The 25,031-nt window shown below is 37.8% G+C and overlaps 1 protein-coding gene across 2 annotated transcripts in view; it reads right to left on the bottom strand.

Annotated features, from left to right (window-relative positions):
• The window catches only part of CPA6 (carboxypeptidase A6), a 1,209,807-nt gene that overhangs the window by 89,958 nt on the left and 1,094,818 nt on the right, over positions 1-25,031 (bottom strand). For both annotated transcript variants that reach the window (XM_044067161.1, XM_044067162.1), the window contains one exon: positions 10,664-10,866. In XM_044067161.1, the coding sequence (XP_043923096.1) occupies positions 10,664-10,866 (203 nt within the window). The remainder of the gene's footprint in view (positions 1-10,663; positions 10,867-25,031) is intronic.

The raw sequence follows: 25,031 nt of genomic DNA, 5'->3' as shown, positions 1-25,031 counted from the left end.
ATTTACACAATAAGGATATGTATAACAAACCCAATATGTTAAGAGGACAGTTGTCCATATTCATATGTTAAATATGTGGGAAAACTAACTTCCATATTAGCAACTGTATATGGAAATTGTTATAAAATTGTGCTAGTTGGAATCCATAAAGTTTTCGTGATGAATAGTCCTAAATTACAGGCAGAAACAGTGAACCTCATGACTAAATTATTAAATTTGACACTGAATGGATACCATTCGCCATATCATTATAGTTATAAGTGGTCATTGAGTCCAGGCTGAAACAATGCACCCAGACCAATAATCCAATATTTCTCCTTGTGATTCAATATACCATGCCAACCTTGTGTATTACTACGATCACCAACAATTTTGTCTATAATCATAAACATGAATTGTGCTTGTTGATGTTTTAACACATGCCGATATAAGGCATTTGTTTCCTTTTTATTTTTGATATCACTCCGGTGTTCATTTATGCGTGTCCTAAGTGGCCTGGATGTCTGTCCCACATAAAAAGCCCCGCAATGACATGAGGCCAAGTAAACAACCCAATCACTACTACAGTTGCCAAAGATTTTACAATCAAATACCTTACTGGTGTTGCGACTTGAAAAGTGCTTGGACTTGGTGATCTGTTTACAGGATCCACAATGGCCACACGGGAAGGTACCCAACAGTTCATGTCCCGTAATAGTAAGTTGTTTATGAATAGCTCCCCCACTACCTATATGTTTATAGTGGGATAATAGGGAACCCAATGTTTTTCCTTTCCTGTATGAAAATTGACATTCTTCCCCTGAAACCACTCTGAGTTGTTCATTGGCCATTAATATATTCCAGTGTTTGTTTATAATATCTCTGATGACATAATAATTTCTTCCATATGTTGTTATAAATCTAATAGTAGATATCCTGGAATCTGTAGAGGTTATCTTGTAATCCAACATAGTCTTTCTGTTCATTTCAGAGTTTCGTACCCATGCTTTATTGATGTCCTGTGTTTTGTACCCTCTGTTCACAAATCTATGATATAAATCCTGACTAGCCACCTCATAGTCGTACGAACGAACCTCTGAAATGAACAGAAAGACTATGTTGGATTACAAGATAACCTCTACAGATTCCAGGATATCTACTATTAGATTTATAACAACATATGGAAGAAATTATTATGTCATCAGAGATATTATAAACAAACACTGGAATATATTAATGGCCAATGAACAACTCAGAGTGATTTTAGGGGAAGAATGTCAATTTTCATACAGGAAAGGAAAAACATTGGGTTCCCTATTATCCCACTATAAACATATAGGTAGTGGGGGAGCTATTCATAAACAACTTACTATTACGGGACATGAACTGTTGGGTACCTTCCCGTGTGGCCATTGTGGATCCTGTAAACAGATCACCAAGTCCAAGCACTTTTCAAGTCGCAACACCAGTAAGGTATTTGATTGTAAAATCTTTGGCAACTGTAGTAGTGATTGGGTTGTTTACCTGGCCTCAAGTCATTGCGGGGCTTTTTATGTGGGACAGACATCCAGGCCACTTAGGACACGCATAAATGAACACCGGAGTGATATCAAAAATAAAAAGGAAACAAATGCCTTATATCGGCATGTGTTAAAACATCAACAAGCACAATTCATGTTTATGATTGTAGACAAAATTGTTGGTGATCGTAGTAATACACAAGGTTGGCATGGTATATTGAATCACAAGGAGAAATATTGGATTATTGGTCTGGGTGCATTGTTTCAGCCTGGACTCAATGACCACTTATAACTATAATGATATGGCGAATGGTATCGTTCAGTGTCAAATTTAATAATTTAGTCATGAGGTTCACTGTTTCTGCCTGTAATTTAGGACTATTCATCACGAAAACTTTATGGATTCCAACCAGCACAATTTTATAACAATTTCCATATACAGTTGCTAATATGGAAGTTAGTTTTCCCACATATTTAACATATGAATATGGACAACTGTCCTCTTAATATATTGGGTTTGTTATACATATCCTTATTGTGTAAATAATACTCTTTAATATAAGCCTTATATACATTATATTTTTCTATATTGCTGCTTAATGTTATTTATCTTACTTAACAAACATTATTTTTCAAGGTTCCTACACATTACTAGCTTGTTAATAACAAATGTATTACATTAACTGTTTATTATAATTTATTAGAGGTCAGGATTATAGCTTTGGTCCTTTGCATTTTGTCTTTTATATTTAATTTAAAATATTCATGTATTATTCATGAGCTTAGGTTTTTACCAATGCTCATTGGTTATCTTTGAGTATAAATTTGTTTATTTAAATATACTTTATATGTTTGTTACTCTTACACTGAAGAAGGCATGCTGATGCCGAAACCGGTTTGTTATTTTTGGAATTAAAGTCTGAATTTCCACCATCTGTTTTTGGCTGGTTAAATTTTATACAACTGCGAATTGCTGGCCAACTGTGTTTGTTTGTGGTACTTTCCGGCCGTGCATCACCCACGCGCACAGCAATTGGTTTTGTCCAGTGTATTTCAGCCACTTCGATACCATAATTTTTGCACAATCCCCACTGCAACAGTCTCGCTACATTATTATGACTTTCAGTATACAGTCCTTCTGTCATTAGTGTGTCGCAACCAGCAACAAGGTGTGTGGCTGTTTCCAATTCGGTTTTACAAAACCTACATTTGTCTGTTTCTCCTACATGTTCAATGGACTTTGTAATCCAGTGTGCATGTAGCCCACTATCTTGGGCTGCCAATATTAACCTTTCATCTCTTGGTTTGAATTCTCTTCTCTTTAACCATTCCTGTGTTCATTCTTGATCAACATGAGGCTCTTCCAGAAGTTTTCTATACTTGCAACTATATTTATGTTTTTTCCACATATCCTACCTTCTCATCTGGTCCTTCACCTTATATTCTTTCTTTTGTTTTTTTTGGCACATTCACTTGCTGCCTGTTTTTTATTTACTTCTGCTTTGATTTCCATTCCTGCTTGACGTCGATATGCTTCTGCTAAATTAAGGAGAGAAGTCATCTTAGATTTCTTCTCCTCATGTTTCAAAACTTTCACTACATTTGGATCTTGTGAGGTCAGTAGATATGTGTGGAGTCCCACGATTGCAGATCTGTACATGTAATCAGTTAAAAGGAGGCCCATCCCTCTTTCGGAATGGGGAATATATAATCTTGGTATACACTGATTTTTATAAACCATCTGATCAGCATGAAGCATCCTTCTTGTTTTAATATCTAATCTATCCAACACTTTTTGGGGCCAGGCAATCATTCCAAAACTGTATGTTAGGATAGGAAGAGCAAATTGATTTATAGCTTGGATCTTGTTCCTAGATGTCAATGCTGTTCTCAGGATTAATTTAAGTCTTCTAAAGTATTCCTTACTGAGTTTTATTCGTACTTGTTCATGTTTTATTGCTGATCCTTCATTAATTCCCAAGTATTTATACACTCCCTGTTGCTCAAGTTCATTTATATCACATTCTTGTCCCAAACTGATGTTTTCCTGTTGCTGCAGTTTTCCTGCTTTAAAGGTTGCCCTTGCACATCTATCAAGACCAAATGACATTCTAATAGCATCTGAAAAAAATGTTGACAACCTGCAGTTGTGCTCTGATGAGTTATACAGTTTTAAATCATTGACAAAGAGAAGATGAGAAGTCATTACACTATGTTGTTTTCTAGGAGCCAAATTGTAGCCATGACCTAAGCTGTTAAGTAAACAGCTTAATGGATTAATGGCAAGGCAGAATAGCAACGGTGACAGAGAGTCACCCTGGAATATCCCCCTTTGAATTTTTATCCCTGGGATAATAATCTGTCCTTTATCATGGCTTAATTTCAAAGTGGTTTGCCACTGTTTCATGGTTACTGTAATGTAGTCTATCAGTGTAGAGTGTATCTTATACAGTATTAAGCACTCTTTTATCCATGAATGTGGGATACTATCAAATGCTTTTTTGTAGTCAATCCAAGCCATACTTAGATTCTTCTCCTTTTTTACAGTTCTCCACTATAACTTTATTTGACAACAAATGATCCTTTGTTCCATATGACTTTCTTTTATTGCCCCTTTGTTGTACTGCAATAATTGAGTTTCTTTCTAAATGACTATAAACGCTGAGGGCATCAATTCCTGTGTATAGTTTATACGTCATCAGAAGGCAAGTTATTGGTCTATAATTTTTAGGGTAGCTTGCAGGTTCACTCTTAAGTAAGAGCATTGTTTTGCCTGTTGTTAGCCAGTGTGGTGTCTGTTCGGAATGCATATATAAATAGTTCTTACTCATGGCTAAATCCTCGTGCAAAGATGTTAATACGTTTAACCAAAGGTTAGGTACTGCATCTGTGCTTGGGGTTTTCCATTTAGAGGCTTTTCTCAACTTTGTTTCAATCTCTCTAGCTGTTACTTCATCCCATTTCATATCCTGTACCTTCAAATTTCTTATTCTTTTTTTTACTTCTATCCATTTAGCATCTTTGTTATGTTCCACAGGATCTTCATAGATACTTCTCCAAAATGTATCTACTTCCTTGTTTTTGGTGGTCTTTCAATTCCTTTTACTTTATTTCCCAACCAATTCTCTATAAAACTTTTTTGGGTCATCAATAAATTGCTTATTTTGTACTTTTCCCTTATATATATATATATATTATATATATATATATATATATATATATATATATATAGATATATATATATATATATATATATATCTATGTATCTCCTAAGATATTCCGCCTGTGCTGAAATTTTTAGTTTGTTATTTGTGATAATGCATGATAGACCCTGGCCTGATCTAATACTGCACATTGTTTTTATCAAGTCTATCTTTCTTAGTATTTTTGTTGGTCTATTCCCTCTTCTATAGTCTTCTAACAGTGACACTTCCTTGTCTTAATTGCTTTATTGTTGTTCTTCTTTCAGCTTTTCCCGGTTAGGGGTCGCCACAGCGGAACTCCAGTCCTCTAATGATTGACAGTAGATTTTTATGGTGCCGAGGTGCCAGCTCGATGCCCAACCTTCAACGAAGGGACGCCCATTTACGCATGTCTTTCAAAGGCCACTCGACTGCGGGGACAACATGCAGACTCCACACAGAAGGCACTCCAGCCGGGAATCGAATGGGAGAACCTCTTGCTGTGAGACGACAATGCTACAGCTGCACCTCCGCAGCTGTATAGTTTTCTCTATTCGATACTTCCATGATGGTATTCGATTTCTCCCCTTCCTTTCCCTCACTACTCTGTGATCTTGTGGTAGAACTTTATCAGTTATTAAATTAGCAGCACAGTAATATATCCTGTTTACTTCTGTTATATCACATGGATCTCTCTGGACAGTCCTAATTACTGCATTCATTTGTTTTATCAGCCTTATGACTTTTTGGGTTTTACTGACCTTCTGCAGTCTATTTCGCTCATTGATCTTAATACATCTATCGGTGTCCATTAAATCAAGCAACTCTTCTCTTAGCTCATTTTCTAGCAAACTGAGGGCACATCCCTTGTTTTCCATTTCCTGTGGGCATTCTATCGAAGGTTCTATAGCATCTTCCTGTGGCACATTTGCTTCAATTTCATCCTGTGCCATCTGTTGCTCTGTCATATCGGAACTTACTGGCCTATCACTCCTCAGCATTGATTACATCAGAATTTCCAGTTTCCTGTCCTTGCTGTCTAGCTTCATGTGAACATTTATACTGGTTTCCTGTGGAAGGTTCCAAAATATCTTGATACGGCACCTGACCTGTTGCTTTCTGTTCCACTGGTTTCCCCTTAATTTGGATATCCATTGCTCTGTCCTGTTGTAGTGCTTTCTGCATTTGATTTTCTACACTGAGTCCTTCTCTTTGCAGCTGCTCCATAATTTCAATTTCTATTTGTTTAACTTCGCCATTACTAATCTCGTTTTTTACTTTTCCTCTTAGTCTTCTTATTTTTTGTATTGTGAAGTTTTCCATATCTGGATTCCTTTTCCTGTATTTTTCTTCAAATATCTGGTGCTGCTCTTTTTGTATTGGTTAGTTTTGCTTTCTCCTTTGCATAAATATTACACCATATTAAATCTCTTTTCCTTTCCCTGTCCATATTTCTTCTTCACATGTCTCCTGATCTTCTTGCTTTTCCTTATTCTGGTGACTCACTCCATCATGCTGTGATGTAGTCTGTGTTAGACCTTCTACATTAAATCTTTCACTTCGCAGGCACTCCATAACTTCAACGTCTATTTCTTTAACTTCCTCTATACTAATCTTTTCCACATTACATCTTTGTGATATAATTTTTTTTATTGTAAAATTTTCCATATCTGGGTGCCTTTGCCTGTATTTCTCTTTGAATATCTTTGAGACTGCCTTCTGTATAACAGTTAACTTGGCTTTCTTCTTTGCATAACTTTTGCACCATATCAAATCTCTCTTTCTTTCCTATGTCCCTATTTCTTTTTTATATTTTTCAAATATCTCTAGGTTTTGTTCTTTATATTTTTGCATTTCCTCAGATGCTTCTTTTTCCAAAGAGATCAAAGTTTCTTGATCTATATACTGTTTTTAAAAAATCTGTTGTATTAATGAAAGCAAATTTTTATTTGAAGCTTCTCACAGTTTTTCCTGCGGAAGTATTTTTCTTTCCTCTAATTTCTCTCTTAATCGTATTGTATATCTTTTGTCTGGAAATTCTGGGCTTTTTATATAATAATAACAATACATAATTTCTTTCTTATCCTCAGTAGTCCACTCTGTTGTCTTTCTGGCTCTTCTTTGGCCAATCAATTTTTGTGATTTTTGTGGACTGCTACTTCCTTCTACAATGGGGGGGGGGGCATCCTCCCCCTGCACCTGGCCTGGGCCCATTGTACGAGTGTTTCCATATTTTGAGGATTGTACACTGTCATTTTTCCAGTCCTGGCACCAGTGCGCTTACCAGGAGTGGGCACTTTTTTATCCTGGGTCTTGTGCACCCAGCTATCTCTTTGTTTTTGACTTACTTCTGACCATAATATATGCTATATAAATATAGTCTATATATCACTGTTGGTGAGATTTTGTGAAAAACAGGGTCCAGCTCACCAAGTTACTCACCAAGACTTAAGGATGAATTCAGTTTCAGCACTACTTCTCTCCTTTGCTTGCTGACATTTTATCTCTCCATTAGGACTCCCGTTAGGATCTTTTGCACTGAGGAGTAGCCTGTGATCATTGATGTCTGGTCATTCACATTATCATGCTTAGGGTCCCACTGGTCTCTTAGAAACTCTAAAGTTTGTGGTAAATTGTTGCTCATAGCTATCAGGTGAACTGCTCATTTTGCCCAGGAAACTGTCAAACTGCTTACAATCTGCATCTACCTTAATAGCCAAATGCAGTCCACAGGTTTCTGATTTAACAGAGACTTAGGAACTACATTTGTGCTTTGGGAGAATCCTTGGCTATCAGAGGTTTGCCCTTTTTTAAATTGTTCTATAACCTGAGCAGGTTCTCATGCATGTGGATCTAAGCTAGGCATTTATAGATTGTAAATCCTTTTAACTTCTAAGCTAGTGATAAGGAAGAATCATAAATCTGCATACATGTTCTGGTTCTTCTCATGTTTATCATTATCTTCATCAAAGTACTGGAGACTCTGCCTGCATTGCAGCTGACAAATGCCACCCTACAATGGAATGAGTTCCTTTGGAGTAGCAACAATTGTAAGAAGAAGAGAATTGTCACATATCCACTTGTGCTGCTCCTGGACAGAGGGTCACACTAATCAGACTATATGCTGATTGAATGCTTTCCACTGTGTTAACAGCCCCAACATTCAAGAAATAGTAGTTAAAAAAAAAAACAAAAGAAAAATATGTCCACAGTTGGGTAAGCAAATTGCAGCCTTTTCTGAAAGAAAAACAAGTCCACAGTTAAGGAAGCAAATCACAACCTTTACTGAAGGATGTAGTTAGTGAGTGCTTTTGTCCACAAACACATACTTCATCAGATAAAATTGAAAAAGGGATCTCAGGTATTGTACAAAAGACCAAAGCAATTTGCACAACAAAAAGCTTCACCCAAAAATACAAAAAAAAAAAAAAATAAATAAATAACTTAGACCAATCTATGAATAATAGGTTGAAAAGTCAATCAACATAGACTGTGAATTTAAAAAAAAAATTAAAAAGAAAATCTGACAAATTTGAATCATCTATCAGCAGCCACTTGCAGGTCATACTACACAATGTGGAAATGGATCAATCACTGCTAAGGAGGAATAAGAACTGGATTAATAGACTGATACCTGGTGAATGGCTCCCCTTCGTTACAAATAAAAAAGATGCATTTTGAATTTTATAAATATACTTTCATGCACGTTGGTGCTAATTTTAACTGCAGAGCTTTTTAGATTTAGAATGGAATTTCAAAAGCAGGATCATCTGGAATGACATGCTATCCAAAGTGGCTCCACTATACCCAGTTCCTCAGTTAGAGCTTTACCAGTCCCCAGGCTGTGTAAGTTAATGAGGACCAGTGGACCATATGCTTGTTTACAAAGTGGGAAATGGGCTCACTACAGTGCTGCACTGAGAATTTTTTTTTATTGACATTGAAAGCCTGTGCAAAAATCCTAAACAACAAAGTAGTCCATTGATATAAATGGAACATTGCAACACAACAAAACTTCAAACACAGTGGTTAGTAATGCTGGCAGGGGGGACGCCTGAGAGTATCATGTATATGTGGTACTGTATTTTGTGAATTGTCCCCATTTTACCCCATGAACAACTCACATATTATACTTTTTAAGCAACTCAGACTGCACTTTTCTAGTGCAGCTCAACAATGTGCCCCCTCTCCTTCCTTGTCTGAGATTGGAGATTGCATACATGACAGACTTCTTTAACTGTCATGCACATTTTTTCTTATTTGATATACATGTGATGCTGTTGTCCTGGACAGCTGCAAGGAAGTACAGCTGGTACTATAGGAAGGCCTAATTCCTGCAGTACCAATGCTGGAATACAGGTGGGAATGTAGAGGAGATTGGGTTGTGTGTGTGCCAGGTGGTTATGCAAGTTTATCTGATGCCAAACATAGGCATGTAACTTAAATAATTGGAGAAAGTGAACCAGTTATTTACTTACTGTATTGTGAAATGGCACCATAATAACGAATGAATTTAAAGCAAATGTTAGTTATAATTATGCATACAGAGTACAAGCAATGATCGCAAATATTACATTTGCTAAATTACTACTGCTTCATTATAATTAGAATGATTAGAATAAACTGAAAGAATGAATTGAATATAAATATAACTATATATATAGATATATATACACGCAAGTATGTATATGACGCAAAGAGCTAAAAAACATGAAGATGATGTGGGCTGGAGTAAAACAGGTACCTTGTTGCACTGAACTTTTTCTTTTTACTTTGAAGTACTGGTGATATGAATGTGAATGATGATTTCATTTTATGGACAAAGGAAAGCTGGAAATACATTCAATAATTACTTATTAATTAAGTCAGGGCATAGTTAAAGTTCATAAACTGCGTATTGCTTACATTGTGGATGTTCAAACAAGTTGCTAGAAAGAAGTCATGTTGGTGGTTATTTGGACAATTGCAGACAATTCCACTCTGTACAGAATATACACAACCTTTCATAGAATGGCTTCATCAGCTTGGTGAAGCTGTTTATCACCAAACTCTGACTGATCACTCCTGTGAGCTGCCTTTACAGATAGACACTCCCTGCACAGCATTTCAGTGCTGAAAACTATTTGTACTTGTGGGAAAACAGGAACTTCAGCAGGGATGGTGGTAAATCTCCAAAGAAGCTTGAAAGGAAGGACTCTCACTGAGGACTGATGCTTATTGCGCTTATTGCTTTCTTTCTGCAGGAGTTTTTTTTGATAGGCCGCTTCTAATATTTGCATACCGATGGTAACATCACTATCTGCTTTTGCTTTGTACACTGCCTCACATATAACTTCATGATGTTGGATCTTTTACCCTTCCAAACACTCCACGCTCCCTCGGTATGAGCCCTTCCCCCACCTTACTCTTGGAAAAGAGTAATATGAAGTGCTCCTACTGCTTCTGCTTCCTCATCACCCTTATTTGCCTGCCTGGTCCTCCCTTTCTTTGCCTGCCTGGTCCTTACATCAATATGCTGCTTTGTTTATTCAATTTCTATAATTCACTTGGTAAACTTGTCAGCCTACAGATGTACCTGTTGTTCCGTTTTTGCCTTGGCTACTTATAATTCTCGTCCTGGAAGTGAACAGACACATACATATTTATGCAAGTGCTTTGAAAGAAACACAATGGCAGGAAATAAGTGAAACGTATTTGCAATGTTGCCACCATTTGTAGATAGCCTGTGGCATGATTAATTGTTGTAAACATGATTACAAGCTTGTTCTGAAAACAGCAGTTGCCTAATTCATTGGCAGAGACAGATTTGCTCTGAACCTAGTATAATCCTATTACATTTCTGCACTCTCATGATAACCATCATCACCTGTGTTTTCAATGAGCACAGTTTATCAGAGCAGTGTGTGAGAGAGATGGAGACAGAGAGAGAGAGAGAGAGAGAGAGAGAAACAACCTTTTTGTCTGTTTCTTGTAGTCACTTACCACACAGCTGAAGTTTGGAATCTCCTCATACTTATAAGAGTATGGATAAAGCAACATTTGAGCATAAGCATGAAATGAAAGATATGCTTTTATTTGGTGCTTGCGTTTGCGAAGAAATTTAGCAACAGCTTTTACTTCAGGTTCTGACTCTGGGAAAGGTCCACAATAAATATCATCACATGGGTCTGAAGAGGCTCCTTCATCTACACAAAAAATATAAACATATGTAGTTAGATGATGCATTGAGCTGCACACTGTCTGTTTAAGAAGTAGATGCACAGCACAGTGCAGAAGCTAGGCACTGACTGCAACATAAGACAGCATATACATCTGTTCTACTTACATAATCCTTGAATTAAGTACAGCTTAACACAGTTAGGAAGGCCTGCACTGCTGGTGATGCTGTCACATATCTACATGTACATTTAAGGGTCTACAACTTTTTTAAAGTCGTTAGGTCGTTTTTGTCCCCATACCTGCCAATCATCAGTCCTTCCCCATCTGGACTTGAACCCATGCATTACATGGGAGTGGGAGTTGTCCAGACGGACTATCACATAAGAAACTGTGAGGGGTACTTGACATCCTGGCTATGAGGGTGTTTTTACTGTATGTCCTAATCCCTTCCTTGGGTGGGGATATGTGAGACCCGCATCACCTTGGCTGCCACTGTGCCTTTATTCTGTGGAAGTACATGCTGCTATGCATTTGATCAGTGAATGCTACCACCATACAGTGTCTTGTGGTGTCATATGATAGCTCCCAGACCACAAGCACTGTCACTTTCCTCTGAAGACGTGTGGTTGCATATGGCAAGGCACCCCCTTCTTCCACAAGGACGGGCATGCCCATCCTCCCTGCTGATTCTTTCAAGCACCTAGGCCACAAATGGAAGTCAGGTCACCTGAGCCATTGTCAGGACTTTATACCTCTAAGCCACCACAGCTGGCATGGTTCTGTAACATTTTAACTTCATTTGTAGAGATTATCACTAGCTTCAAATACATTTTCTTTGTAACGGTCACATATAGAATTACTTGTTAACAAATGTCAAAGAGGAGTACAGTGCTCAGCCCATTCAAAGTATGCTGATCACTGTACATGATACAATAGGTGGTAGTGGGCAATAAGAGACTTTCCAAGTGGTAACTGTGACTTGCCACTACAGAAAGCTACTTATACCCCATTACCATCATTCTGAATGGTAGCATATTGCATAGCGAATATAGTACATAATTAGTTTAAAGTGCATAAAAAGGAAAAACACAACCATAAGTGTAAATGACAATTAACATTTGTGCTCATGCCCTACATCATGGAAGGACTTGTGAAAATGCTGTCACCATTTCAGTTTTGAGTATATCATGCGATTTATAGTTCATTTTTATTTTCCATGTTTCCTTTATCAGATCCAAAAATACATGCAACAGAAGAACATTCCAGTAATAGCAGGCATGAATATCATTTACTTATTTGAATAGACAACTGTATCTTTACTTCAGTATGACAAAACACAAAATTAATATAACCGACAAGCTGATTTCTATTTACTCTCCAATCAAAGCTTGTTGTTTTTGCTTAGGTTCAAAAATAAGGTAAGGCTGGCATAAACATAATACATTGTTTACTTTCAGTACTCAAGGATGCTATTTTTTTTTGCCTTTGATTACAGGGAAAGCCCAAATGAGTTTAGTAAAATCTGTTTTCAGTGGAGGCCTGGGGAGAAAGCTTCACAGATTTTTATAGCAATCACTAGGATTACACCTGGCATGAAAAGAGTAATCACACATTTTACACAGTACAGGATATTTAAACGGTGTGCATATATATATATATATATATATATATATATATATATATATATATATATATATATATACAGACTACATGATATTTAAGGAATATCTTTGTATTATCAAAGCATATCACATATACACAGCATCTTATATCTTATATACTAGGTATCCTCATGGGTCTAAGTCAGTTGCGGTGCAGATTCTTTTCCATTTGAGGTGTAGCAAGGAAAAATAGCATTCTGAGTATAAACCTTTCATTTTAGGTAGAAAAAAACAAAGAAAGCAATGACAGACCTTTTAGAGGCGTTTTTCTAGTGGTGAGTATTTGGACCCACTCTTTTGAGTAAGTGAGAGGTAGAAAATAGGATGTGTTATGGTTTTTACTTGCTGTAAAAAAATCAAAGTCATCCAAGAGAGATTCAGGGAAAAGAGAGAGAAGACAGGGCAAGAAAGAAAAGGAATAACGTAGCACACTAAAGGGACTGTATGTATTAAAGATATAGAACACCTTCTTGTTGATAAAATTATGACTATAGAATATTGGCAAGTGCTGGGTGAGTAATATATATATATATATATATATATATATATATATATATATATATATATATAGGAGTGCCTGACAGAGATGGGTAGTAATACGAGTGATGGAATGAGAGAGATAGTAGTAAGGGGTTGGGAGGGTGGCCTAATGGTTAAGGTGTTTGCCTTGCAAGCACAAAGTGCAGGGCTTGAGTCTCACAATGGATAATTGGCTAGGCTTAAAATGGCTCACAAGGGCAGTTAGCTTAGTACTAATCCATGAACCTATGAACCTATGAACCTATGAAGAGTGAGGGTAGAATGAGTGTATGGAGTAAGAGTGTGGGGAAATAGAGATAAGAAGAGAGATGGGAGTAATAGAGTTGTGGGGGGTGACAGCAGTGTGTGGAGTTTAGGTAGAGCTATGTAAGAATGATAGTGACATTGAGAGAGGAAGTGAAGGGAGGAGAACATCTAGGATTAGGAGTTGGATGGACAAGTTGCCGGCTATATACACAGTATTAGACTAGTCATGACACAGTCTGCAGTAAACCATTGATTGAAGTTACAGAGCTAGCCTGTGGGGTAGCTAATTATCATAGATAAATGTATATACACTACCTGCAATAACAAGTAAACAAGCAAGTAATCAACTGAAAACAATAACAATTTATTTTAAAGTTTAGATTAGACATAATAAAAACACTTGATACTATCTGCCATGTGCAGGACTCTAAGTTCGTTTTTAAGTTGTTGTAAAAGAAAGAAGATAAGATTTAATGCTATTTCCCGCCAAAAAATGCAATTACTAGAAAATCAAAATCTAAACCAACTGTTGTTGAAGTAATGAACTTTAGAAAGGGAATGAGCAAGTTACATAGAAGTAAATGAAATGTGCGTGAACAATTCATGCAGAATAATGCTCAGGATGAGGAGGAGAGGTGAAGTTTAACTGAAAGCAGGAACTGAGCAGCTGTAATGAATGATAATTGTGTGAAAATAATGAAGAAACATTACCACGGTTTGCTTTCTTTTCTGTTAATGTGTGTGTACCTGTGTTATTGTTTAAAATGTGAAGATTTAATAAAGGTGTTAAAAATTATGGTACTTAAACACTACATAATTTATTCTTTATTTGCAATCTGAGATATAACTCTACTTGTATACTATGACTACAAATTGCATACAGATGTCAACTGCTTTTTTTAAGTAAATGAACCTCTCAGCATCTGTCAGGGTCTGAAATAGTTGCACAAAATCAACAAAACTGATATAAGGGCCTGTCTTGATGAACAGGAATAAAGACACCCCTAACACGGTCAAGTAATTATCCACTTCCTTTTCATCAAGGTGCTCTTTTTGTCTAAGCATCCAGATGAGTTGACATTTATTTATTGTTGCATTATACTCAGAATGCTATCACAAGACAGTGTTACTGAGGGACAGAGCCACGATGACCAACTGATAGCAGCAGTTTTTCAGAGCTCCTTGAAACTAATATAAAAAACAGGAAATAACATTTTATTTTAGGAAAATTACTTAGAATTGATAGAGGAAAGTATAAACTATATTATTAGTAACTTTGGTGAACTTAGGAAAGTTTTTCCTCTCAAATTATAAAGGAGGATATATAATTTGTGGAGATAAGCACTTTGAAGACTTCTCATTCTGACATAGCTTTAAAAAAAGAAATGCAGCTTGTGACATCTGCTCTATAAGAACTCTCACTAAAAATGGATGATTTTAAGGAGAATTTACAAAACCTCAAGGAAAATTGTCAGAAACAAACAGATTCTCTCAAGGAACTTATACAGCGGCATCAAGCCAAAATAACACACTTAGAAGCATCCCTGAATGATCCTGATGAAAGACTGAAGGAAGAAGAAAGCCAGAAAGATTTTCTCATCAGACAAAACATTTGGCTTCTCAATAAAGTGGATGACCTGGAAAACAGGATGAGAAGGTCAAATATAAGGATTTTTGGCATCCCTGAGAGAGCTGAAGGAGACGATAACAGTTCTTTCCCGAATACCTGGATTCCAGAGATTTTAGATTCAAAGGAGGGTCTGTCCTTTGGTATTGGAAAGGGCTCATAAAGCTTTAGGAAAGCCAGTGTCAACATCCTCCTCGACTCCCAGATCAATAGTCATAAAGTTTCTATCTTATTTGTCCAAGAAATTGGTCCTAAAATCTGCCTGGAGGAAAAGTCCATTAAAATTTAATCAAAACCCAATTAGGTTTGATAAAAAGAAATTATATCTTACCATAACATTCCATCTGTGTTGTTGATCTTCATTCAGTCATTACTGATGGGTTATCGGTTCCGTCCTCGGAACCGAGCCAGCCATATGTTAAGCTTGCGTCAGCCAAAACCTCTCGAGCTAAGAAGTTACCCAGGATGCCCCTCTCCCTCTTACCTCAGATTGAGTTTGCAAGTTGTAGAAAGAAGCAGAGGCTACCTCTGGTCAAAATGACATGCTGTTATAGGACAATGAGATACACCAGAAAACTTTGGAGGGGAAAAGAGGGTGTGAAGTAATGACTGAACGAAGATCAACAACACAGACGGAATGTTATGGTAAGACATAACTTCTTTATCCGATGTTGTTAATCTTCATTCATTCATTACTGATGGGATAGAATCCCCAGCTACCTTTATTCCTGGGAGGCCCTCATGGAAGAACATTCCTGAGCACCATTGAACCAAATGAAGCTCTTCCTCTAGAGGCCAAATCCAATTTGTAATGAGTGATGAAAGTATGAGGTCTGGCCCAAGTTGCAGCTGCACAGATGTCATTCAGAGAAGCTCTAGCATGAAAGGCAACAGAGGTTGATACTGACCTTGTAGAATGGGCCCTTACAGTTCAAGTTAAAGGGATGCTGTGCTTTTTGTAAATAAATGTTACACAGTCTTTCAACCATTTAGCCAATGTGACCTTAGAAACGGGACATCCTAATCTAGGTCCAGAAAAGGCCAGAAATAACTGATCTGATTTGTGAGAAGGTCTTGTTCTTGTCCAAATAAAAATGGATATGTCTGTGAATGTCTTGGGTATGTAGGCAATACTCTCCTCTGTTTGAATGATTGTGGAAGAAAACTGGCAGGTCAATTGTATGGTTTATAGACAGTTCAGAAATCACTTTAGGCAGGAAGGGTGGATTAGTTCTCAGTAATACTCTATCTTTATGGAAAACCAAATAGGGGCGTTTGATGCCAAGGCCTGGAGTTCAGAAATACGTCTAGCAGAAGTAATGGTGACCAGAAACAAAGTCTTCCATCATAGAAACTTGAGGTCACAAGAGGATGCTGGTTCAAAGGAGGCACTACCAGGGTTTGTAACACTAATGACAGGTCCCAAGGCTGTGTTGGTTCTCTAAATCGGGCTTTCAAGTGAGTCATACGTTTTAAGAAAGTTTTGTACAACTTATGTGACATAAGTGAGGAATCTTGGTAACCGTTGTGAAAATTAGATATAGCCGCCAAGTGAACTCGAATGGTAGAAGCTTATAGTCCAGACTGAAAAAGATTTGAGAGGTATTCCAATACTACAGAAAACAGGAGCTGAGAAAGGAACCATACATTTTTCTTTTAACCATATGGTAAATCTTTTCCACTAGCTGAGGTATGTTAGTCTGGTGGAAGATTAATGAGGGGCAATAAGTATGTCATGCACTGGGGAAGAAAAGTCATGCTGCCTGGAAATCAAAGGAAGTGAAGGAGCCCAGCTGTGAGCTACAGCCTGGACTGGTTGGGGTGAATCAGGTTCTGTGGAGGAGAGATCAACTCTGGAGTTGGATTGAGATCCACTGTCGATCTAGCAGGTGAGGCCATAGAAAGGGAAACCAGATTTGTTGAGGCCAATATGGCACCATGAGGATTATTTTGCTCTTCAACTGGCAGGCTTTCTTTCAGAAACTGGGGAATTAGGGGGAGAGGAGGAAATGCATAAAGTAGGCCCGAGGGCCAATCATGGACTAGAGCATTTCTGGGTGACTGTCCCCGAGGGGGATCAGGGCAAGGTAGTTGCTGCATTTGTGGTTGGTTGGGGAAGCAAAGAGGGCACAGGAAGGATAGCCCCAGTGGATGAAAATCTCCCCTGCCATTAGAGGATTGAGGAACCACTCGTGAGGTTGGAGAATGCACCTGCTCAGTGTGTCTGCTATCATGTTAGAGCTCCTGGGAATGTGTGTTGCTATCAGAAAGCGGTTGGTAGCTATCACCCATTGCCATATCCTCATGGCCTCCCGACATAGTGGGTATGATTTGGTTCGGCCTTGTTTGTTGATGTACCAGACTACTGAAATGTTGTCTGACTGTATTGCAATAGTGCCTGATGGAAGGATGGAGTGGAATGCTTGCAATGCTAGAGGCACCACCCTCAGTTCTAGGACATTGATATGCAGACGGGCCTCTAGTTCTGACCAAGTGCCTTGGACTGTCTTTCCCTGAAACAGCCCCCCGCACCCCATCAGAGAGGCTTCCGTGGTCACTGTAGCCTTGGGCTGATGGGGGGTGAAGGGATGAGACCACTGTAGAGAGTTCTGTGACATCCACCAAATGAAATCCTGTTTGCACCTTTGAGTTACATGAATTTTGAAAAACAGAGGGTATTGTAACGGGTACCACTGGGTGAGTCTCATATGAAGTCTTGCAAGGTGAACAATGTAATAGAGGCTGCCATCGACTGCAGCAGCTGAAGATCAGAGTGAGCTGTGGGTCTTTCTTGAGAAATAATCGGTATCAATTTGCTGTTTTATCCTTTGAATTCTGTGTCGGGCAGAGATGCTGTGCAATTTCTTGTGTCTAGAAAACCCCCAATAAAGTCTAGAGACTGAGAAGTGGTAAGATTGGACTTCTGCTAGTTTATAGGAATGCCTAGGCTTTGTGCTGTGTGAAGACAGTATGCCAGGGCTTCTTCCAGTAGATGCCTGGTGGGGGGCAGTAATAATCCAGTCATCTAGATAAGGAAACACCTGGAATCCTTGAAGTCGCAGGTGGGCTGTGACAACTGCCATGCACTTGGTGAACACTCTGGAGACTGTAGAGAGTCCGAAGGGCAGTCCTCAAAACTGGTAATGACTGGCTCCCACCCGAAAGCAAAGAAATCTTCTCGATGGTTGTCCACTTTTATGTGGTAATACGCATCTTGAAGATCTATAGAGTAAATACAATCATCTTTTTCCAATAGTGGAAGGATAGACTGTACTGTGACCATTTGGAATTTCTGTACCTTTACAAATTTGTTTAACAGACTGCGATCCAAAATTGGTCTCCAGTCTCCGATCTTTTTTGGCACTAAAAAGAGTCTTGAGTAGAATCTGGATCCTATCTGGTCTGGGGGTACTATTTGGATGACTCTTTTTTGCAGCAGCTTAGTGCTGCTTCTACCCTTTGACTAGGTGGAATTTCAGGTAGGTTTCTGAGGGGGACACGACAAAGATTGAAGGGGATGTGATAGCATCTGGTGATTATCCATTGTACCTAAGAATCTGTGGTTATGATTTGCTAGGCAGAAGGGTACAAGGATAAATGACCCGCAACTGTTTCCAGAGGTAAACAGCTGGGCTGCCCTTCAGGAGCACTGGTAGGGTTGACCAGAGAATGAATCCCTGGAACCTTGGTTTCGCAGACCTCCACTGCCCCAAAAGGAACGTCTTCCATTGGAGTTTCCCCCTCTGCCCCTGGGGAAGAACTCGGCATGTGCATCACGAAAAGGGCCCTGTGATTTCTTATGCCATATCTTTCCACTCCTCTGATTTCTGAAACAGAATCTCTGAGGGAAGGAGAAACAGACACCAATAGCAGATAGAGTCTTACTGTCTTGTTCACATCTAGCCAGTGTGTCTTTTACTTTGGGTCCAAACAAAGAAGAGGCTTCAATGGGAGAATTCAGGAAGGAAGCCTTGAAGGGGTCCACAAAGTCACAAAGGTGCATCCAGGCATGCCGTCTCATGACTATGCCTGCACCCGCTGTTCTAGCTGCTCTTTCCATGGTGTGAGAAATCAGGTGCATGGAGGAGTTGGAGACAGATTCAAGGGTGGCTAACTGTGAGGCCACTTTGTCACAGACCTCATCAGAGACAGCTCCAGCCAAGGTTTCAGAGAGCTCAGTTATTAAGTTCCTTTGAAGCCTGGTGAAATATGCCAAAAGGTTCAAGGACCTGACTGCAAAGGTCAATGATGCGAAAACATGCTTCCCTAGTCTATCCACCAGCCAAGACTCCTTCTTGGGTGGATGGACAGTCTGGCTCTCTTCTGCCAGTTCCTTTTTAGTTGTGGCCACAACCACCATGGCATCTACTGGGAGACCTTTAGACCAGTGGAGATCACTCTCAGGGGGATATAAGATTTCATCCAATCTCCGGGAAATAGCTTCAATGGTGTCAGAAGCCTTGCATGCATGCTGCACAATGAGCCATATGAGCTCATTGGCAGGTGGAGTAACCCATGAAGAAGGGGGACCAGGCATGGAAAGCCTGCAGGAACACAGACTCCTCTGAGGAAGGGTTGGAGGACTTCCAATCACCTCTCTGTTTCAGGATATCGAGGCTGTCATCAGAGGACACCTCATCAGAGGGTGACCGTGGGGACCCTTCCCCATCATCAAAATCTGTGTCTTCCATCAAGGACTCTTCCGGGGAGTCCATGTGCATCCTCTTGCACATGATTTTATGATGTACTTCCTCAGAGGGAGGTTCTGGAGAAGACAACATAGAAGCGGTCTTCTGTGGGAGGATGTCCTGAGACTCCCGTGCTCAGTGTTCAACAGGAGTGGCTTGAGTCAACTGTGGCCCAGAGGAACAAATAGATTCTGATGTTATAGACTTGCCCATTGAGGCAAGGTAGCCCTGAAGGGGATTCCGGTCTTTCCAAAAAGGAGCTGTATTGGCTACCCAAGAAAGGATCCCTCGAGGGTGAATACTTGGTCCTAGCTTGAACGAATTATGTCTGCACCAAAGATAACAGTCCTGTAGTGGTAGTGTGCACCAAAACCTCTGGTGCCAATGAGGTCTGCACCATCAGAGATGGTATCAAAGGTGTCTGCACCGAGAACAAGATCATCGGTGCCGATCAGGTTTTCTGCACCAAAAGGGTCAGTGCAGAAAGGCATCTGCACCAAGGTTGGTACCAAAATATCTGCACCAATAAAAACTGTCAGTGCTGAAGTGGTTTGAACCAGAAAAGAACATTGGTTTCCAAAGGGTCTGCACCAAGGCTGGTGCCGAAGGGGTCTGCACCATGGTTGGTGCCAAAGAGGTCTGCACCATGATAGGTGCTGAAGAGGTCTGCACCATGATAGGTGCCAAAGAGGTCTGCACCATGATAGGTGCCAAAGAGGCCTGCACCATGATAGGTGCTGAAGAGGTCTGCACCAATTCCAGAGACAGTGCTGAATAAGTCTGAGCCGAGGACTTAGGTGCCGAAGGGGTCCACACCGAGTTCTTCAGAGCTGAAAAAGGTGTGGATGTCTTAAATGGAGATAAAGTCAATTCCCATGATTCTGTCAGTTTCAACTTTTTGAGTCTCATTTCCTTAGGGTCTCCAGTGGGAGACGATGGAAGAGACTTCAAGGATGTCTCAGCATGACTTTTTTTTTTTTTATTTATTTATTTTTTTTTTGTGGCACTTCAAAGGAGGTGATAAACCCTCCTGCCCAGAGATAGCCTTGCTGAAGGAAGTTGTAGGAGGCCATTTAAAACAACTTTTTTTTCTCATTCAAGGTACGATTAAAAAAATTCATACATATCCCACATGGAGGGTCAACAGTGAGGTGGGACACATCCAAACAGTATACACACAAATCATGTGCGTCTGAAAGTGGTCATTTATGGCTGCAGTCTAAACACCTTTTAAAACCGGGACTTCCTTTTGTCAAACATCGTTATTCAAAGAAGAAGAAAGAAGAAGAAATTACCAACAATGGTATGAGACAGGCTACCCAAGAGGGTAAAGAAGAAGAGATTACCAGCGATGATAACAAGGTCACCTTAAAAAGGTAAGAAATATTTCGAAATACTTTAAAATAATGCGATAGTGTAAGATAAAGACTTAGCTATTAATAAAACTTGGTAAATTGTTGAAATATCTGATAAAATATCGAACAAATATACTTAGCTCAAGAGAAGTGGCTTGACATGGCTGTTAGGTAACGTGGCAAACGAGATCTGAGGTAACAGGGAGAGGGGCATGCTGGGTAACTTCTTAGCTCGACAGTTTTTGGCTGATGCAAGCTTGGCACTCTGTTCCGAGGATGGAACTGATAACCCATTAGTAATGAATGAACGAAGATTAACAACATCAGACTGACTATTCTACCAGGTTTTGGAACAGAGGAAAAAAGCTTGGCCATTAATAAAACTGTTAAAGCAGAATAACATCAAAAGTGAGCTTGTCTTTCCTGCCAGAATAAAAATTCTATATCAGAATGAAATTAGATCATTTAATGCCCTAGAGGAAGCTACTGCCTTTATTAAAAACAATAACATTATTTCCTTACCTGAAGATATGGAATGGGCATCCGCATCTATGAAGAGAGTTACTGATAAATCTTCTTGGACTGATGTTAAAAAGAAAAAACAAAAAACTGAGTCAAAGATTGTTGTTCCAACTAAATCTCTCAAAGCATCTACTGCAACTGGACTTTAATTTGTTTTATACTTACTAAATCTTCAAGTAAGGTATGTCATGACAATATATTTTTTTATTGTTTTTCTTTCTCTTTTTGCTTTTTCATTTCTATACTTTTTTTTGTTCATATACAAATTAAATAACTGTTTATGCTTTTAGTATACTAGTATAATATTACTGGTTTATTGAGTGATATAATTGAACAGTAAGCTATCTTTGCTTTTATGACCTGAAGATGACATGCTTTATTTCAAATAATATATAGCCCTTTGCCCTGCTAAATGTTCTTCTGAGTTATTACATAGGCATAGTCACTGCTTAGATTATTTATAAAAACTGTTTTGGATACATGGGATAACAGGGCATATCTATGATTTAGTATATATTAACTATTTTTTTTAAATATTTATAACTTCTGATTGTTTCAGAATATATATTGGTACTTGTGTGAACAAAAAAGCTGTTTACCGACTTTTGACATAAATTGGGTCTCTCTGATAGTTATATGCTTGTGTATTTTATGGCACAAGGTTTTTAAATGGTTACAAGTTATGTTTCCTGTACAGTTTAATGTTAAAGTACTGTTTTCTCTCTCATTGGCTTTGAATGTTATAGGTTCATAGGTAATTACTAGGCTAACTGCCCTTGTGGACCATTTTAAGCCTATCCAATCACCTCATGTAAGACTCAAACCCTGCACCGTATGTTTGGAAGTATCTGACAGTTAAATTTTGCATTTCTTACTGTAAATAAGCAGACTTTGTGACACAGTTAAAGTGAGGTCAGGAAACTGTACTGTGTAGTGTGCTGGGTGGGAAAATGTCAGTTTGAAATCTAAAAAGTGAAGCTTTCTTACTTAGCTCATGACATATGCATTCTATGCATGCAGATCAGATTACATTACATCTAATGTGGATATGCAAGCCTAATTGTAAATGTCAAGTCTCTGAATGGCTAATATAGCATAGTAGGCTTCTTTTACAAGAATTATGAGCTACACTGTCTGCAAACATATCCATGGTTCCCTTTTATAATGGTGAATATATTTTGTGATCAAATATATACAGACATTTTATTTTTTCTTGTAAACAGTTAATTACAGCCACTATTTCTAGTGAATATACTGGAGTTTTTCATAAATAGATCTTTATAAAAAACTTTCCTATGCAGTTAGCAAGTGTTTAGTATAGGCTTATACATTTACAGTAAATGCTTATAACTAATGGTAATAACTGTAAGGATACTCAAACACCATACTAAATCCTAGCAAATATATATATGAATAATTTTGATTGAACTATAATTAGTAATGTCTTTCGGCTTTTCCCAGTTAGGGGTCGCCACAGTGGAACGCCAGTCCGCTTATGAGTGGCAGTAGATTTTTACGGTGCCGAGGTGCCAGCCCGATGCCCAACCTTCAATGAAGGCACACCCATTCATGCACGCACCTACCTGCATGTCTTAAAAGTCACTCAATTTTACTTTGCATTTAATATGTTGATTTCCTTATTGCATCCTAGATATTATTTATATTTCAGATGTCATGTTTTCAGTTTTTATAAAGTCATGTCTTTTAGTATATTAGCACTTTATGACAGGGAAAGAGCACAGTAATATCTATGACTTGTGATAACACAACAAACAAGTTATAAGTTTCAGTATTACCCTATTACTATGGTAGATATTTACAACTATCTCTATCTTAATTTTGTATTTGAGTCATTCACTTTTAAGACCTGTTATCCATAGTAAGTTTTATATAAATAATGTTTTTTACTAATTTTTGTCATTTTAATTGATGCCAGTTAATTATTATTGATTTTAGTCAGTTATTTAAACATCTGCTATTCCAAACGTTTAGGAGTTAATTAAGGACAAATATGTCTTATGGAATATTTCTAAAATCTATGTTAACATCTTTTGGGAATGACACACACTCACTATGTGCTAACACCCAATTCTCGTGAAGTTTTTATTTAGTGGGAGCTTGTCATGATAAGATTTATTCAGAGGGCAAGTAAATACAAATGCTAAATGATTCTTTGATTTGTTCTGCCATTTTGAAGTTTTTATTAGAACTAATACAGATGACATGCTTAGGTATTTTGGGTAATCATTTTGATTGTTAATAAAGCTAATGTTTCCTTAGTCTGTTAAGCACTAAATTCAGATTATATATATCCTAATATGTCTTTTGCTTCCTTAGTGAATAATTACTGTATAAATGTTTAATGTTTCTAATAATAGTGTATGTAACTCATCTCTAAAACTGGAATTAATATCTGATTAGTTGTTTATCACTACTATTTTTCATCTTAATTTACAATATATTCTCCATTTTTTACTTTGTTTTCATGATCTTAAAACAACAAAGACTGATGGTTGGGATAGGTAGTCTAGCAGATTTAGTTTTGTTTGCTAGACTAAGAATGTATTTCATTCCATGTATAGGGTGTATTAAAGTTTATATCAGAGTGAAATATGGTAATTTTTTGTTATTTAACTGTTTTTCTAGTTTTGAAATGCCTGACACAATTGTTTTACTTTTATCTTTCATGGGGAAAGTTATTTGGATTGAGATAAATAGAAATACAACAACTGATATTCTATTGTCTATTCAGGAAGAGTATTATGTATACAGGATTCTATTAATACAAGTTCCTTTATTATTTGTTATCTTTAAAGAATTCTGATATGGATTTAACTTTGGTATCCTTAAATACTAATGGCTTAAACAACCAATATAAGAGAGCCAACCTACTAAGGTATATTAAACTAAACAAGGCTCCAAGAGACACACTTTAAAATAAATTACACATTTATGTGGGACATTAAGGAATACACAGTACTTGCTGAATCTTCTTATAAGACCAGAGGAGTAACAATTCTAGGGAAAAAGACTTTCTTAAATCCCCAAATCATTTACAAACATGTAGATAATAATGGACTCATGGCCTTAGTTATACTTCAGTTTAATAATAGAATTTGGACCCTGGTTAATTTATACTGGTTTCCGGGTATGGGGGTTGGACTAGCTAAGAAACACTTAGACTTTTTTATAACTATTTCTAAAGGTAATATTATACTAGGAGGTGATTTCAATTGTATCACAGATATTAAAGAGACTACCAATAGGAAATCTCCTAGACTATTTTCCTCAGCCAAACAGTTAAAAACATGGACAGAAATGTTTAAATTAAAAGATACCTTTAATGCTTTGGGACCAAATTCTTTACTATTCTCACACCAGGACTACAGACATGGTACCCAAACTAGAATAGATAAAATTTATATCTCATAAGATCTTTATTTAAAATCTTGATTTTTTCAATACAACCTTGTCCCTTTTCAGGTCATAATTCCCTGTTAACAATACACTTGGAATTCAATCAATTAGTTATTACTTCAAGGATTCCTTCAT

Source organism: Protopterus annectens, chromosome 3.part1, assembly GCF_019279795.1.
Source record: "Protopterus annectens isolate FY-2018-M chromosome 3.part1, PAN1.0, whole genome shotgun sequence".
Lineage (NCBI taxonomy): Eukaryota > Metazoa > Chordata > Ceratodontiformes > Protopteridae > Protopterus > Protopterus annectens.
The sequence above is the reverse complement of the archived record's forward strand: the minus strand, read 5'-3'. Positions and strand labels throughout refer to the sequence as shown.